Source organism: Myotis brandtii, unplaced genomic scaffold (assembly GCF_000412655.1).
Source record: "Myotis brandtii unplaced genomic scaffold, ASM41265v1 scaffold760, whole genome shotgun sequence".
NCBI classification, from domain to species: Eukaryota; Metazoa; Chordata; class Mammalia; order Chiroptera; family Vespertilionidae; genus Myotis; species Myotis brandtii.
The window spans coordinates 189,246-206,204 of NW_005371038.1; the positions used below are offsets into that span (position 1 = coordinate 189,246).

General features: G+C 40.7%; 1 protein-coding gene across 3 annotated transcripts in view; it reads left to right on the forward strand.

The window, feature by feature from the left end:
• The window catches only part of SPIN1 (spindlin 1), a 90,925-nt gene that overhangs the window by 69,117 nt on the left and 4,849 nt on the right, over nucleotides 1-16,959 (forward strand). For all 3 annotated transcript variants that reach the window (XR_001359961.1, XM_014530690.1, XM_014530689.1), the window contains exons 4-5: nucleotides 9,030-9,283; nucleotides 13,847-14,080. Coding sequence is in view for 2 of the 3 variants with exons in the window: in XM_014530690.1 (XP_014386176.1) it covers nucleotides 9,030-9,283; nucleotides 13,847-14,080 (488 nt within the window). In the remaining variant the exon portion in view is untranslated. The remainder of the gene's footprint in view (nucleotides 1-9,029; nucleotides 9,284-13,846; nucleotides 14,081-16,959) is intronic.

Genomic DNA, 16,959 nt, shown 5'->3' on the forward strand with positions numbered 1-16,959 from the left:
GCGCCCTAACCCCCTGATCGGCCCTGCTCTGTGCGTGACAGGGGGTGGCGCTGCAACCTCCCCATCGACCCTGCCTTGAGTGTGACAGGGGGCGGTGCCCCAACCCCCCAATTGGCCCTACCCTGAGCGTGACTGAGGGTGGCATTGCAACCTCCCGATCCGCCCTGCTCTGTGCATGACGGGGCGGCGCCCCAACTCCCCAATCGGCCCTGCTCTGAGCCTGACCAGGGGCTGCACTTAGGGATTGGGCCTGCCCTCTGCCACCCGGGAGCAGGCCTAAGCCAGCAGGTCGTTATCTCCCGAGGGGTCCCAGACTGCGAGAGGGCACAGGCCGGGCTGGGGGAACCCCCTCCCCCCGCCCCCCGAGTGCACAAATTTTTGTGCACCGGGCCTCTAGTCTTTAAGCCTGAGCGATCGGCTAGTAGCTATGACACACACTGACCACCAGGGGGCAGATGCTTAACGCAGGAGCTGTGGTCACTTGGCAGCTGCGTTTCTTGGGTGATGCACCCGGAACCAGAGAGGAGGGAGCCTGATTCTGGGGTGCGTCACCCGAGATCCGCCCTCTCGCAATCCAGGATCCCTTGGGGGATGTCGGAGAGCCGGTTTCAGCCCGATCGCCACAGGCCAGGCTGAGGGACCCCACTGGTGCACGTGCACTGGTCCTCTAGTATATATATATCAAGAGGAACATAAATCAAAATCACCATATTTAAGGAGCCCCCATTTTAAATGAAAAAGTTACTTTAAATCCTTAATCTCACATTTCTGCTTGTGCTGCTCTTTGATTGCATGGTCTAGAAGTGACCAAAGGGTGCTTGTGTTCTTTTCACACTTTCTTCCAGTAGTCTGACATGTTCTATTGTTTGCTTCTATAGAGACCATTTCAACTGAAATGAGCTTTAATTTTTATTAAAGTTTTTCTTTGTTGCTTTAAAAATCTAAATTAGCAATTAAAATAAAATGTAAGGACTTGATTAATATATAATTTTTAACTTTCTAGTATGAACATTTTACTCTTGCCATTATCCAGGGATTGCAGCTGTTAATAATTGAATGCCTATTTTTAAAAGTCTTTTCTACATATCTGAATGGATAGTTGTGTGTATAAAGTTTTTCATGTGGTCACATTTTCTTCATTTGTAGGTATTTAAATGTCTTTAAATCCTTTTCTATGATTTTAATAGCTATGTAGTTATTTCATTTTAAAGATACACTCTTATTTATTGAATCAGTCTGACCTGTTGAACATTTTTATTTTCAGTTTCCCCTATTATGAACACTTGCCCAAAACATCACTAGCTATATCTTTGTGCTCATTCATTATTTTATTTTGATAAATTTCCTAGATGTTGAATCACTGGGACAGCAGAGTGCCAAATTGTTTACCAAAAGGGTTGTATCTATTCAATGAGCAGAGAGATAATAATATCTCACTGTAATTTACGTTAAATTAACTCCTCAAAATTTGCAGTTTTTGTTATTAGTATGGAAAGGTCATTTTACTAGCAGAGCAGAACACTGAGAAACTTCTGAATTATACAACGCAAACGGGGACAGATTCATAGAAAAACTAAGCAGAGCTGAGAAACTCGCAGCCACTTTCTGAGTTGAAAACGAAAACCTCCAAAAAGTGGGTATTGGCGCTAGACCAGCGGTTCTCAACCGGGTCGCGACCCCTTGGGCAGTCGAACGACCCTTTCACAGGGGTCGCCTAAGACCATCCTGCATATCAGATATTTACATGACAATTCATAACAGTAGCAACATTACAGTTATGAAGTAGCAACAAAAATAATTTTATGGTTGGGTCACAACATGAGGAACTGTATTTAAAGGGCCAGAAGGTTGAGAACCACTGCGCTAGACCCTTACTGCCCAGGCCAGAGACAGTAAAGGCTGGCCATGCCTTCCAGAGTCACTCTAGACGAGAAACCCGTTGCTCTCGTCCCGCAGCAGGTGCTCACTTTACCTCCCTGACTTAGGGTCTCTGTGCTCACTCCTGGCTGCCCTATATCTGCCTGAACCACGGCTGCTTCATCAGAAACTGCACTTAATGCTCCGAGGCCTGGACCTCAACTTGTCCTGAAGTCATATACCACAGCCACAGATATAACTCTTATCTTGCCTTGCATTTTAAGTACACGCATCAGGAGTCATCAGTTACCAAGGAACACTGGCAGCATGACAGGAAGTCATACATAGAACAGGAGAGCTAACCAGAAGTCAGCAGCGTGAAGAAAACCACCACTCAGGTGGTACCAGGCCCGCACAGAAGGCCAACCAAGAGTTCATAGAGGAAAGCAGAAAAGGAAGTGAACATTATCTTTAGGGATCGGGGGCATGTTCATTAAAAAAAAAGCAACTTCAAAATTAGATAAGGAAGCAGTCAATTTGTAGAAATTAAAAATACTATGTAAGATATTCAGGCTGAACTTCAAGTCTGTCTGTTTTAACTAATTCAAGAAAAATTGAGCTGAGGAGTGTTTTTGTTTTTTCAAATTTTTTAGAGAGAGAGGAAGGGTGAATGAGAGAGGGAGAAATATTGATGTGATAGCGAAACATCGATTGGCTGCCTCCTGCACACCCCCTACCGGGGATCAAGCCCCACAATCAGGCATGTGCCCTGGCCCCGAGAATTGAACTGACAACCTTGCAGTGCACAGGACGATAGCCAACCAACTGAACCACAGCAACTGAGCCAGGGCTTGCTGAGGAGTTCTTGATGAACAGTATGAAAGGGAAGTTCAGTCACAGTGGATAGATCTGGAAGTACTAGCATTCATTCATCTAATATGAGCTTCAAAAAGGGGGTGGAAGAGGAAAATAAATAATGAAGATAATTTTGCACAGGTTTCTGTAGTTTGACCAAGTGCTAGTGAGGGACCATTAAAAACATATCACAAGCCCTGGCCAGTGTGGCTAAGTTGGTTGAGTGTCCTCCCGTGCACCGAAAGGTTGCTGTTTCGATTCCTGGTCAGGTGCACTTGATACTTGGTAGGGGGGCCGGTAGGAGGCAGCTGATTGATGTCCTGCTCTCATATCGATGTTTCTCTCTCCCTCTCCCTCCCTCTCTAAAAATAAGTAAAAATGTTTTTAAAGTGTTTAAAAAACAAACACATCACAAGTTCTGGTGGTAGTTCAGAATCCAGGAACAAAGAAAAATCTAAAAGCTGCTCAAAGAGATAAATGAGTTATTGTCAAAGGAGCGAGGATCAGATTGGCATCTGTTGTCTATGACTCTGGGAAATAGAAGAAAATGAAAGTAATTTTTCCAATAATAGTGCTGAGGGGAAAAGGATTTGGAACCTGACTTGTGTACCTAGGTTATTCAGGGATGAGGGCAAAATAATACTTTGATGCGTGCAATAATACAGAGTTTACATTTATGAACACTATTTGATTCATCAGAGGATATATTGAAAGACAAAATAGAAGAAAATATGTGGAAACATTAAGGAAAAAGGAACAAAAATCCTTTTTTGTTTATTTTAAATAAGGCAATGGTTTAAAAAGTTCTTAAGATAGTAGTAAAAGGAAAAATAACAATTTGGAACAAAAGTCTAAATTTCTGCAATGTGGTAAAAGTGGCCAGCTGATGTTACTATGAGCTAATGTGTTTGGTTTTTTTAAATTTTCCTTTCTTCTTCTTTTTTTTTTTTTTTTTTACTAAGAATTTTTTTGTTTGTTTTTAGTCGTGCTTGGTTTGGGAAAGGGAAAGTGTAGGTCAGTGATGGCGAACCTATGACACGCGTGTCAGAGGTGACACGTGAACTCATTTTTTTGGTTGATTTTTCTTTGTTAAATGGCATTTAAATATATAAAATATCAAAAATATAAGTCTTTGTTTTACTATGGTTGCAAATATCAAAAAATTTCTATATGTGACATGGCACCAGAGTTAAGTTAGGGTTTTTCAAAATGCTGACACGCCAAGCTCAAAAAGTTCGCCATCACTGGTGTAGGTTTTGATTTTAATTGTGGGTTTTTAGTAGAAAAATGTAAGTATAAATTTGATATTTTTGAAAGTTAGATAGAGGTCATTGCTATAAGATTAGAAATAAGAGCTGTAGATAAGGTTTATTTGGTGCAAAGAAACCTCATTCTAACTGTACAGATTAAAGGAAGAAAGGGATGAGGAAATGAAAGCAGACACAAAATAGCATGTTGGAACAGACCCAGGCATATTACTTACCACAGCAAAAATTAATTAAAATCCCCTTAGAGAAAGTAAGGAAATAAAGTCTGTGCAAAAGAAAGGGTTGCATGTCATCAGAATGAAAGGATGCAGGAGCCACTTGAACAGAGATGCCCACTAGCCATGTTAGTCTTCTGTACAGTTCAGAAGAGAGGGAAAGACAGCCTGTGACCATTTTGAAGGTGAGTGGGAAGAAGGTTTTTGTTCTGAAATGTGGTGACTGAAGGAATGTCTGTGTCCCTCTTCAAGAGCCAACCGCACAGAAGAATGCCACCAATAAGTGCGGAAAGGATGAGCAACTGAACTGGAAACCGCTGCTCTGAGTTTGCCAGTTGCACTTTTCTGCCCTCACTTGGCTAAGTTTATATTGATGTGGTTTTTTAATTGATTTTTTATTTTATTTTATTTTATTTTATTTTTTGAGAGAGAGAGAGAAACAACAATGTGGAAGAGGAACATTGGTTGCCTCCTGCATGCATCCTGATCGAACCCACAACCTGGGTATATGCCCTGACTGGGAATTGAACCCTCCACCTTTTGTTGTTTGGGGTAATGCTCCAACCAACTGAACCACACCAGCCAGGACTAAGTTTATATGTTTTTGTTTGTTTGTTTTCTGAGTTTATATGGTTTTGTTTAGAAGCATGGTAACATAAATTTCATGTCTCTTAGTCTAGGATAGAATATCTTTTGGATTGTAGTCAGTGTTCTCCTACGCAACAGAACCAGTGGTGTGTGCATGCGTGTGTGTACACAGAGAGAGTGCTTAGAGACCCCGAGAGTGTGTGTACACAGAGCGAGTGCTTAGAGCCCTGAGAAGAGCTGATGTGCAGCTAGTGTTGGAAGGCAGAATTGCTTTTTTCAGGGAGAACAGTTTTTATGCCTTCAACTAATTGGACATGGCCCACCTGTATTATGGAGGAGTCTGCTGGTTTACATGTTGTTTTTCTATAAAAGTTCCTTAAAGGGGGGGGGGGGGGGGGGGAGCAACCTGAGTACTGTGGCTCAGCCAAGTGGCACATTAAAATTCCCCATCATACTGGTGAAGATGCTGTATTTGCTTACAATTTTGGTAGTGAATTGCAAAATGGTGCATATGACTGAATGCCTTCCTCTGTAAGGTCGGGAACTCACCTCTGACTTGGCTGTGAAGAAAGCTTCATCTGTACCCATCATGGATCACTAGGACTTTTTGCCTAAGATCAAAAGATAGGTAATTGGCTGTCTCTGATGAAACAGCCTATCTAATAATAGACAAACATGGTAATTGACCGTACCTTTGCTACGCCTCCCATTGGATAATCAGTGTGATATGCAAATTAACTGCCAACAAAGATGGCGGTTAATTTGCATACGTAGGCTCCAAGCGGTGGAGCGAAGCCTGACGTTTCCGGGGCCGGCGGAGCAGCGAGGCCTGACGGCTCCGGGGCCTGCTCCGGCCAGAACTCGGCCAGAGCGAAGGCCTGAGCCCCGGGTGCCGGAGGCAACCGGTGCCAGCAGACAGGGGAAAGGAAGGCCTATTGCATGAATCTCTTTGTGCAACAGGCCTCTGGTATACTCTATAAAATGCCTGTATTCCAAAGGAAATGTAGTCACTGTCACCAGGCTTTTTCCACAGAGGGCCAGTTGGACGTAATGGCACATTCCCAGGGATTATGAAAAGATCTTGAATTTTACTTTCTTTTGTTGTTTGAGTATTAATATTTTCAATTTACAGACTTGATAGTACTTCATTGTTTTTTTCTTCTCTTCCACGGAAGTTTACATGCAGAGTCTATTTATTTACTTATCCTCCTGGTGATACAGGTTGGTTCCTTCGGTGAACAGTATTGAATTTAGCCCTTGTCTCTGCCCTTTCTCTCCGTTGAATGTAAGGGAGTCTGTTCCAGGTTACATGGAACTGTTTCTACTCTACAGTTCTTTCCTCCCCTTTAGAGTAGTGTGAACTCTAGTGTCAGAGCAGATAACAGTTACATACTATTCTATTTCTCGTTCCCAGGATTGTTCTGCAGTCAGATATACTCATAGCTCACTATTGGCCCCAGGCTGAATCTTTCCCAAGTGTTTCTTGAGTATCCAGCTCTGTCCTGCGACTTCTGTAGGAAGCATCTGTGAGATCAGTGTTCCCCAAAATCTCACCCGTTCACAGCTTGGTCTGTGGCCTTTTACTTTTGAGGTCAGTGTAGAATTCTTGGGGTATAATAAAATCTTTGGCTACATTTTCTTTCCTGCGAACCTAAAGTTTTTTTATCCCCTTGTCTTGTGGCCGATAGTGTTGCTGTCACGTTCTGATTTTCTTTCCCTTACAAATGTAATTCTTTTGCCTGGGTGCCCAAGAAATGTTGTTTTCTTTAAGGTTCATTTGCTTTACTAGAATGTTTTAGTGTCTGTAGCTCTATGTGCATTTGTACATTTTAAATCTTTTATTTCAGGAAAATTTTCTTGAACTATTTCAGTATTCTGTTTCTTCGGTTTTAGTTTTGGGTAATTCTGTTAATATTGAAGTTGAAATTTCATACCTGTCACCATCTCTTAATTCTTACATTTTTTGCCTCATCTTTACGTCATCTATTTCCCTTATGTGCCCCACAGTGTCTATTTCTTTTTATATTCCTCAAGTTTAGTCATTTCTGAAAAGTTTTCAAGTGTTACTTGTTTCCTGACCCGTGCCTGGTTCTCCTCGTGTCTGGTGTAGCTGTCTTGTTGCTGTGATCAGGCCCTCTTTCATGGCCTCTGTGTGTGCCTAATGTTAGGGGGTCGTTTCCTCTCCCTTGTGAGCATAGTTTGGGTCTGCCTCCATGGCCTGTTGGTGCATCATTCCGATTGTCACCCTGTGTTGGTTCCATCACAATCCTCTCCTTACTCCTGTACATGAGAGGAAGAGACGGTTCCAGGTCAGCTGCAGCTGTCTGTCTCTGCCTGTGGCATGCTTGAAAATAGAGCCTCTGAGTAGCCTTGATCAGACCTTTTGAGGGCTGCCTCCTTTGGGACTTGCCCTCAGCTTCTGAACCTCCTTTCCTGTGTCCTGTGGCCCCATCCTCCTCATTTAGGACGTTGTCCCCAGCAGTGCCTCCTCAGTGCAGGCTCTGCCTTCCTGGAAGGCAGCTTGCTGGGTGTTTGCAGAGCCTTGAGGGCTGGGGTGGCCCTGGTGTTTCCTGGTCTCCTCACACTCTGCATGGGACCTTGGGAACCTTTTTCTGTCTATTGAAGTTTCCTCTGCGGGCCCTCCAAATGGCGTCCGTCCCGACTTGCTTAGGTAAAACAGGCCTGATGGAGGCAATTCTAATGGTTTGCTGTAACCTATTTCTCTGTTTCATTAAACACTAAAATTTACCAAACTGGTCTATTTAAAATATATATAATTGTAGTTTTAAATATTACAGCCTATAATAAATTGGTTTCTGTAAAGTGTATTTGTGTTTATGCCAGTTGTTCCTAACTTTTATTCATGATATACCAAATAAGAGCTTTTGCCATACAAGTGTGGGAGGGGTCCTGGCTGGTGTGGCTCAGGGGTTGGGCACTGACCCACAAACCAGGAGGTTGCTGGTTCAATTCCCTGGTCAGGACACATGCCTGGGTTTTGGCTCGATCCCCAGTAGGCGGTGTGCAGGATGAGGTCCTCTCTCATTGATATTTCTCTCTATCCCCCTCTGTTCCCTCCTTTTTAAAAATCAATAAAAACATATATTTTTAAAAAGTGTGGGAGGGGAATTCTTTTCTCTCTAAATTTTCTCATTCTTGGCATAGACTGTATTCAGGTGCCAGCTTGTATTCAGGCCAAGTTGTGCCCCCTTTGAGTATCGTTGGATATCTAGGTGAAACAAATATTTTTTTTCCTAATAACAAGAGCCAGGTGTATTATTTGTAGACATTGTATGTAGATTTTTCAATTGTTAATAATCCAGAAAGAATGTAGTTTGGTGTTGCCCCAATAATTTTTAATATGTGAGTACTTTTGACAAATATGTTTAAGATTATATGCTTTCTAGAGAAGTAATGGTGGTATAATACATGGATATAAGCCCATCTGAAATGCAGTTTTAAGAATAAACTTAAATGTCTAGTTTATTTTTACTGTTTAAGCTGGGGGGTGGGGGTGCAAAATTATGTGAGCATTAGAATGGATGAAAATGAGTAGTTATACATTTCTTTCTAATTTTCTTTTTTTATTATGTTTTTTAATTTTTACTGAGTTTTTTTTAAGAGAGGAAGGGAGAGAGAGAAACATCGATTGGCTGCCTCCTACATGCGCAGGCTCCCCTCTCCCCCACCACCACCACACGCACACACGCACACGCACATGATGGAGCCCTCAACCCGGGCATGTGCCCTGACCGGAATAGAGCCGGCAACCTCTCTGTCTATGGGACAATGTCCAACCAACTGAACTACACCGGCCAGCGCTATACTTTTTTTGTTTGTTTGTTTACTAGAAATGCACTTATATTCGATAATGCTATATACAGGTGCCTCTTTCTTTGATTAACTGGGATAATTGTGAGTTGATTGTACTAGGAAACTTGGCTGAAAAACTGATGCTTAATATTGGGGCTTGAGTTGCTCCTGAGTAGTCGAAGTTTTTCTGCCTGTCCACACTTGGGGTGCACAAGAAGCTCCTACTGCCAACCCACCGTGGACATACATGGTGATAGAGAAGAGCCCCCCCTGTGAGCCACACTGCATGGCTGTGGGACTGCCTGAGTGGCACCATTAGCTAGCACAGTCCGGTGGTCTAGGGAGAGCATGCTAGCTAGCAGCAGTTGTGTTGGGTGCAGTAGTGCATACCTTTGAGCTGATACCTTACGTGTCTGTGTATGTGTGAATACAGAAAACACCGGAGCAGCGTGGGGCCGAGCAAGCCCGTGTCCCAGCCTCGGCGGAACATCGTAGGCTGCAGGATTCAGCATGGGTGGAAGGAGGGCAGTGGCCCTGTCACCCAGTGGAAAGGAACCGTTCTGGACCAGGTGCCTGTAAACCCTTCTTTGTATCTTATAAAATACGATGGATTTGACTGTGTTTATGGACTAGAACTTAATAAAGATGAAAGAGTTTCTGCGCTTGAAGTCCTCCCTGATAGAGTTGGTAAGTTCTCTTTACTATTTCTGCGTTTATAAGCTTTAAAGATAATTACTTAAATGGATGCTTTCTGATTATTCTTCTGTATTATTGGTATTTTTATTTTTATTGGAGCGCAAGCATTATCTATTTACATCAGTCACCTAATACCACAAAAATTGATCAGTGCATGGTCTAAATCTACAGTTCCAGGAACTGTGGGGGATATAAATACAGGGGTGGGCAAAAGTAGGTTTATAGTTTGTATGGAAAAAGACATGCAGGTTATGATTATTACTGTGGCTTTATTAATATAAGAGAATGCCACTCATAACTAACTGTAAAAAAACAGACTTTGTTGTTTTTTAATCCTCACCAGAGGATATGTTTTTATTAATTTTAGAAAGGGAGAGAAAAACATCGATGTGAGAAACATTGACTGGTTGCCTGCCATATTTGCCTTTACCAGGGATCAAATCCTAAACTCAGGTATGTGCCCTGCCTTTTGGTGTACAGGATGATGCCCAGGGCAAGACCAACAGATTTTTAAATATATATATATATTTATTGATTTTTTTACTGAGAGGAAGGGAGAGGGATAGAGAGTTAGAAACATCGATGAGAGAGAAACATCAATCAGCTGCCTCCTGCACACTCCCTACTGGGGATGTGCCCGCAACCAAGGTACATGCCCTTGACTGGAATCCAACTTGGGAGTCTTCAGTCCACAGGCCGACGCTCTATCCACTGAGCCAAACCGGTTAGGGCAAGACCAACAGATTTGACAGACTTTTGTTGTGGTAAGAAACACAACATAAAATTTACTATTTTAACTGTTTTTAAGGTTACAGTTCAGTAGTGTTACATATATTCATTTACATTGTTGTGACACAGATCTTTAGAACTTTTTCATCTTGTAAATCTAATTCTATCTCCCTTGAACAACTTCCCTTTTTTCCCTCCCCTTAACCGCTGGCACCCACCATTCTAGTTTCTGTGTCTATGAGTTTGATTATTTTACATACTTCATAAGTATTATACAGTATTTGTCTTTGTGACTGGCTTCTTTCTCTCAGGGTAATATCCTCAAGGTTCATTCATGTTGTAGCATGTGTTGGGCTGTCCTTTCTTTTCAAGGCTGAATACTGCTCCATTACATGTATAGACCGTGTTTTGTTTATCCGTGTGTGGACACTTGAGTTGCTTCAACCTTTTGGCTGTTGTGGTCAGTGCTGCTATGAACATGGGTGTACAAATATCCCTTTGGGAGCCTGCTTTCAGTTCTTTTGGGTGTATACCCAGAAGTGGACTTGCTGGGTCATATGGTACTTCTTTGTTTAATTTTCTGAGCAACATACATACAATTACTGCTTTCCATAGTGTTTGTAACATTTTACAGTCCCACCAACAGTGCACTAGCATTCCAGTTTGCCTACATTCTCACCAATGCTTGTTATTTTCTGTTGGTTTTGATTTTCATTTCTCTGATGATTAATGATTTTGAGCATCTTTTCCTATGCTTTTTGACCATTGGTATGTAATTTTAGCAGAAATGTCTGTTCAAGTCCTTGCCCATTTTTTGATCACGTTATTTGATTTTTTTTGTTTAGTTGTAGGAATTCTTTATATATTCTGGAGATAAATGAGTTTTAATTTAAATAACAGTATGACAAATTTGCTGATAATGATTTTAGATTCTACATTGCAATTAACCTTTAAGGAGCTACCACACGTTGAGATTTGATATAGTATGATAAAAGACTATCTAAAAGACTGTCAGGAATTATATGAAAAGATTAATAGATCAAAAGAATATATAACAGATGGAATGCTAAAGCAGATATAAGAATCTAGCTGTCCACTTTTCTTACTAAGTTTTTGTTAGAAGATAGTTATTTTTCACTAAAAATATGTTTATATACTTGGCCAGTGTGGCTCAGTTGGTTGAGCATGGTCCCATGTACCAGGAGGTCTCAGGTTCAATTCCCAGTCAGGGCACATGCCCAGGTTGTGGGCTTAATAACCAGTAAAGGGATATGCAGGAGGCAGCCAATCCATGTTTCTTTCTCCTCAATGTTCCCCCCCCCCCCCCCCTTCTTCTTCTCTCTGAAATCAATAAAAATATTTTACCAAAAAATGTTTATGTAGATATTTTTAAATAAATATTTTTAGATTTGTCATTTATAATTTCTACTAATTTCTTATAATTTCAATATCAGTAGTTGATATTGATGTCATCTATATAAACAAATGGCTCTTTGGGGTCCTCAAATTTTTAGGAATGTAAAGGAGTCCTGAGATCAAAAAGTTTGAGAACTTTTGATATGAAGAAATTTGTTGGATTTTTTTTTTTTTTTTTGAATGGCAAAATACTGAGGTTTATTTAGTGGACCAACTCACCAAAATAAAGAATACAGAAATTAATACTTCACCTGGTTCTGTTATTCTCTTCTTGCCCTCATAAATTTGTAAATTCCCATTGAGAAACACCAATATTATTTACGTTTGAAATGTTCATAGGGTTAAAGGTAAGTTTGTAATGTATAATGTAATGGCAGGCATTCATTAAATGAAGGTAAGGAAAAAATCTGACTTGGAGAGAAGACTAAATCCTACATAAACATATTATATTTGTACACTTGGTAAAATGTAATGATCTTAAAATATAGCTCTCTTGAAAGGCAATAGTCTGGACTAATATAAAAATCTGTACAATGCAGTAACAGAACAGCCTTCAGTTGATCAGCAGCCTAGCCAGGATCTCCAGCCAAAGTTCTGGTTAGGAGCTCCAGCCAAGTTCTGGCCAGGTTCTGGTCAATTTGTTGGATTTTGTTTTAAAATTATACACAGTGGGGAATTCTATGTACTTTTTATTAATTATCCTATAATTAAGCAAAGAAATCCACTGTACGTTTTTAGAATATCCTGATAAATTGGATAAGCAGTATCTCTACCAAGAAATTCTAATCTTTGTTTCTTTGAATTTTATTTAACTGAAAGAAAAGCACTCATGAGTAAAATAGGTTTGCTTATTTATTCTGAAGACATTTGTCTAAAACTGAGGAGAAACCTTGTAATCAGTGAGAACCTGTGCAATTCCCAGTGTTAAAGAAATGAATCTTGTAATTTTTGTCTACCTCTTTAAAGAAGGTGGAGCAGGGCTGCAGAGGCTGACACACCAGTGGGGAGGCCATGCTGCTAACCACACAAGCCGTCCAGAACAGCCCGCTCTCTAGAATAATTAACTCATGCAACAAATAGGAACCACTGTGAGCTTGGTATTGGAAACAGGATGGGAAAGGCCTCTGCTTGCATCGTGGTAGGCTAAAAGCAAGTCAACAAACATGTAAAACAGGATAACTGTAGATGATGATAAATGCTATTAAGAAATAAAACCGGGTGCGGTGACTGGTGACTGTGGCTGGTGGGGCTGCTTTCCCCAGGGTGATTGTGGAGAGCCTCTGGGAGGAGACCTGCTCAGGAGCCAGCCCTTGAAGGTGTGGGGGCAGCACATGGTCCAAATGAGGAGACCAGGGGGTGTTCCAGGAAAACAAAGGTGCCCATGTCGCTGAGGTGAAGGCAGTTAGGAGGGAGGTGACAATAGGGGTGAAGAGGGCCCAGAGGAGAAGTTGGCCCATGAGAAGCAGTTCATTATTCAAATTGTGTGAAAGGAAAACATGGGTGCATTTTAAACAAATGAACATGCCGGGCCGGTAAGGCTCAGTGGTTGAGCATCCACCTATTAACCAAGGGGTCAGGGTACATGCCCTGGGTTGCAGGCTGGATCCCCATTAGCGGGCATGCAGGAGGCAGCTGATCAATGATTTTCTCTCATCATTGATGTTTCTAGCTCTCTGTCCCTCTCCCTTTCTCTCTGAAATCAATAAAAATACATTTTAAAAAACAACAGCCCTGGCCAGTTTGGCTCAATGGATAGAGCATCGACCTGCGGACCTAAGGGTCCCCAGTTCGATTCCAGTCAAGGGCATCTACTTCGGTTGCAGGAGACAACTAATCGATGGGTTTCTCTCACATCAGTGTTTCTCTCTGTCTTTCCCTCTCCCTTCCACTCTATAAAAATCAATGGAAAAATAGCCTCAGATGAGGATTAATAAAAAGAAAAGAAACAACAGCAAATAAAACCCAAATGAACAACACAATCCTAAAACTGCCACAAAGGTCACTCTGGTTGCTGTGGAAGTAGATTGAAGGAGCAAGAATAAAATAAAAACCTAAATAGGTTAATTTCTTAGTTTTAATAAATGGTCTGTGGTTATTTATGTAAGAGGTTAATATAAAGGGAAGGAAGTCCTAGTTTAGATATAGCACCAAGAGCAGATGAGTTCAGAAAAATTTAGAGGAAAAAATATTCTCAAAATAACTGACTTGGGGCAATAAAATAGTTCTGATGGAATCAAATCTGGGCTAGGCCCAGCAACGTAATTTTGGTGGTGGTTCTTAAAACCCACCAGAGGATTCTGATGCTGGCTAGTGTATCGTTTGGACACCATTTGAATAAGTTCAGTTTTCACAGTACATATTCAGTAAAACCCTTTATAGATCATGGTTTTCTTTTGTTTTTGTTCCTAGCAACATCTCGAATCAGCGATGCACACTTAGCCGACACAATGATTGGCAAAGCTGTAGAGCACATGTTTGAGACCGAGGATGGCTCTAAAGACGAATGGAGGGGAATGGTCTTGGCACGTGCCCCTATAATGAACACATGGTTTTACATCACCTATGAGAAAGACCCCGTCTTGTACATGTACCAGCTCTTAGATGATTATAAAGAAGGGGACCTTCGCATTATGCCTGATTCTAGTAAGTATGAATTGACAACTTTTATTTTTGATTATTCAAAAGTAATTTGAATTTTAGAGCAAGATACTTGCTAAACTATTTTGCAGATACATTTTTAATTTTAATTATTAGGGATAAGTCACACATAAGCATAGGTTGTGAAAGTTTTACCTCTTTGCCAAGAGTAATTTACTTTCTGTGGCTATTTCCCTGCTGTGGACTTGGGACTTTCATATGTATGATGTGGTATGGGGCCCTTTGTGACTGGCTTCTCTCACTCAGCACTGTTTTCAGGGCTCGTCTGTGTTATAGCATGTGTCAGTACTTCTCTCTTATTTATGGGCAAATACAACTCCTTGTGTGCATAGACTCTATTTTGTTTGTTTGGTCATCTGTTGATGGACATTTGGATTGTCCTTTATCTTACTTACTATGAAGACAGTAGCGATAAATATTTATGTGCAAGTTTCTGAATGGGTGGGTGTTTTCAGTTCTCTTGGGTATATATATATACCTAGGAGCAGAATTGGTGGGTCATAGTGATCGCTCTCTGTTGAATTGTTTAGGGTACTGCCAGACTGATTTCAAATGGTTGCACTGTTAATGCATTCTCATCAACAGTGTGTGAGGCTTCTGGATTCTCCAACCCTCACCAACACTTCTTGTTATCTGACTTTTTTATGTCATTGGTTGTGAAGTGATATCTAATTTCCCTGATGACTAAAGATCTCAAGTATCTTTTCATTGTATGTCTTTGGAGAAATGTCTATGTCCTTTGTACTTTTTTCAACTGGCTGGCTGTTGTGGGTTGAAAGAGTCAATATTCTAGGTACAAGTCTCCTGTCAGCTACATGATTTACAGATACTTTGTCTCATTCTGTGGGTTCTTGTTCACTCTCTTGATGGTGGTCTGAAGTCCATTTTACCCAGGGGTGGGCAAACTTTTTGACTCGAGGGCCACAATGTGTTCTTAAACTGGACCGGAGGGCCGGAACAAAAGCATGGATGGAGTGTTTGTGTGAACTAATATAAATTCAAAGTAAACATCATTACATAAAAGGGTACGGTCTTTTTTTTTTTTTTTAGTTTTATTCATTTCAAACGGGCCGGATCCGGCCCGCGGACCGTAGTATGCCCACGGCTGATTTTACCTATGTTGCCTTTGTTGTGTGTGTCTTTGGTGTTGTATCTTGTAATCTCTTGACAAATCCAAGGCTACAATGACTTACCCTTATGTTTTCTTTTAAGAGTCTTAAGTTTTATTTCTTAAGCTCTTCTATTGAGATCTTTGATATGTTTTGAGTTAATTTTTGTTTATAATGTAGCTTACGGGTTCAGCTTTATTCTTTTGCATGTGACAATACAATTATCTGAGCACCATTTAAAAGAAAACAAATACCAACACAATTCTTTTCCCTATTGAATGGTTTTGGCACCCTTGTTGAAAATCAATTCATTATAGATGTATGGGTGTATTTGTGGACTTTCACTTCTTTTCCATTTGCTCATATGTCTGGTTACAATTGATTAAATTGTTTTGTAATAAGTTTTAAAGTCCAGAAGTGTGAATCTGTCACACACACACACACACACACACGATTGTTTTGCCTCTTCTGGGTCTCTTGAAATTTCATATGAATTTTGGAATCAGCTTATCAGTTTTTGCAAGGAAACCAGCTGGGACTCTAGAAGGGATCATGTTGAATCTCTAGGTCAGTTCAAGGAGAACTCCCGTCTTGACCCGTGAGCATAGGATGTTTTTCTATCTATTGAGATTTTTATTTTCTATCTACAGTGTCTTGTAGTTTTCAAAGTATAAGTTTTACACTATTTTCTGTTAGATTTCTTCTTAAGTTTTTTATTCTTTTTAATGGTATTGTGAATGGAATTAGCCTGTTCTTTTTAAGACTACTCCATATCCTTTCTTCAAACATTGGAACCCTGGACAGACACAGACACGATGTTAGTAATGTGACTGCATCTCTATTAACTTTATTTTTTTCTATTGATTTTTAGAGAGAGAGAAACAGAAACATGGATTTGTTGTTCCACTTACTTATGTATTCATTAGTTGATTCTTATATATGCCCTGACTGGGGATCGAATCCACAACCTTGGCATTTAGGGATGACGCTCTAACCAACTGAGCTACCTGGCCAGGGCTTCTGTTCCCCATTTTTCAGTTCTTTCTGTGAACAAGCTAGTCAGTGAGCCTACTCACATGTTCATCAGGCCCTGACTTTCTACCTTCTAGATTGTTTTTTTAATGTTTGTGTACATTTGTTACAGATGTGTAATGGAAAGTATTCATATAGGCAGGAGTTACCATGAAAGCATTTCTCAAGAGCATTACTCCAACCTGTATGAAGTTATTTTTTTAAAAGAGATATATCCAGTCAAAGTAAGTGTTGTGGACTTGGATGATAGAAAGTGTGTGGTCATTTGCACATTATCCATCTCCTCTCCCATCCCAACCACTTCTCCATCCTGTCTTCTCTCTCCAGACTGTTAAGTACTTTTGCGAGTGGTATGGAAGCTTGCTTGCCATTAGAAACAGTGTTGATGCTCTGAGTCAGAGCTCTGCAGTGGCCTCTGTGAGTCCCTTGTTTCTTTGCTCATCTTACTGTAAAATGTCTGGGAACCATGCCTGTGGGATTCCTTTGTAAACATGAAGGGCCATGAAAGTGGTGGTATGATGCTGCTGCTTGAGGGAAAAGCATTTTTGAAGAGATTTCAGCTTTGGTTTCCTCTTCACTTATTTGTTTAAAAAAAAGTACTGATAAGATATGTGTGCTCAAACATTTATTTTTTGTGTCTCTTAGTACCAGAGATCAGAATAGGGTTTGGATCATGTTATTCAATAAGAGAATTTGTTGTATTCAGAGGCAAACTACTGTTAA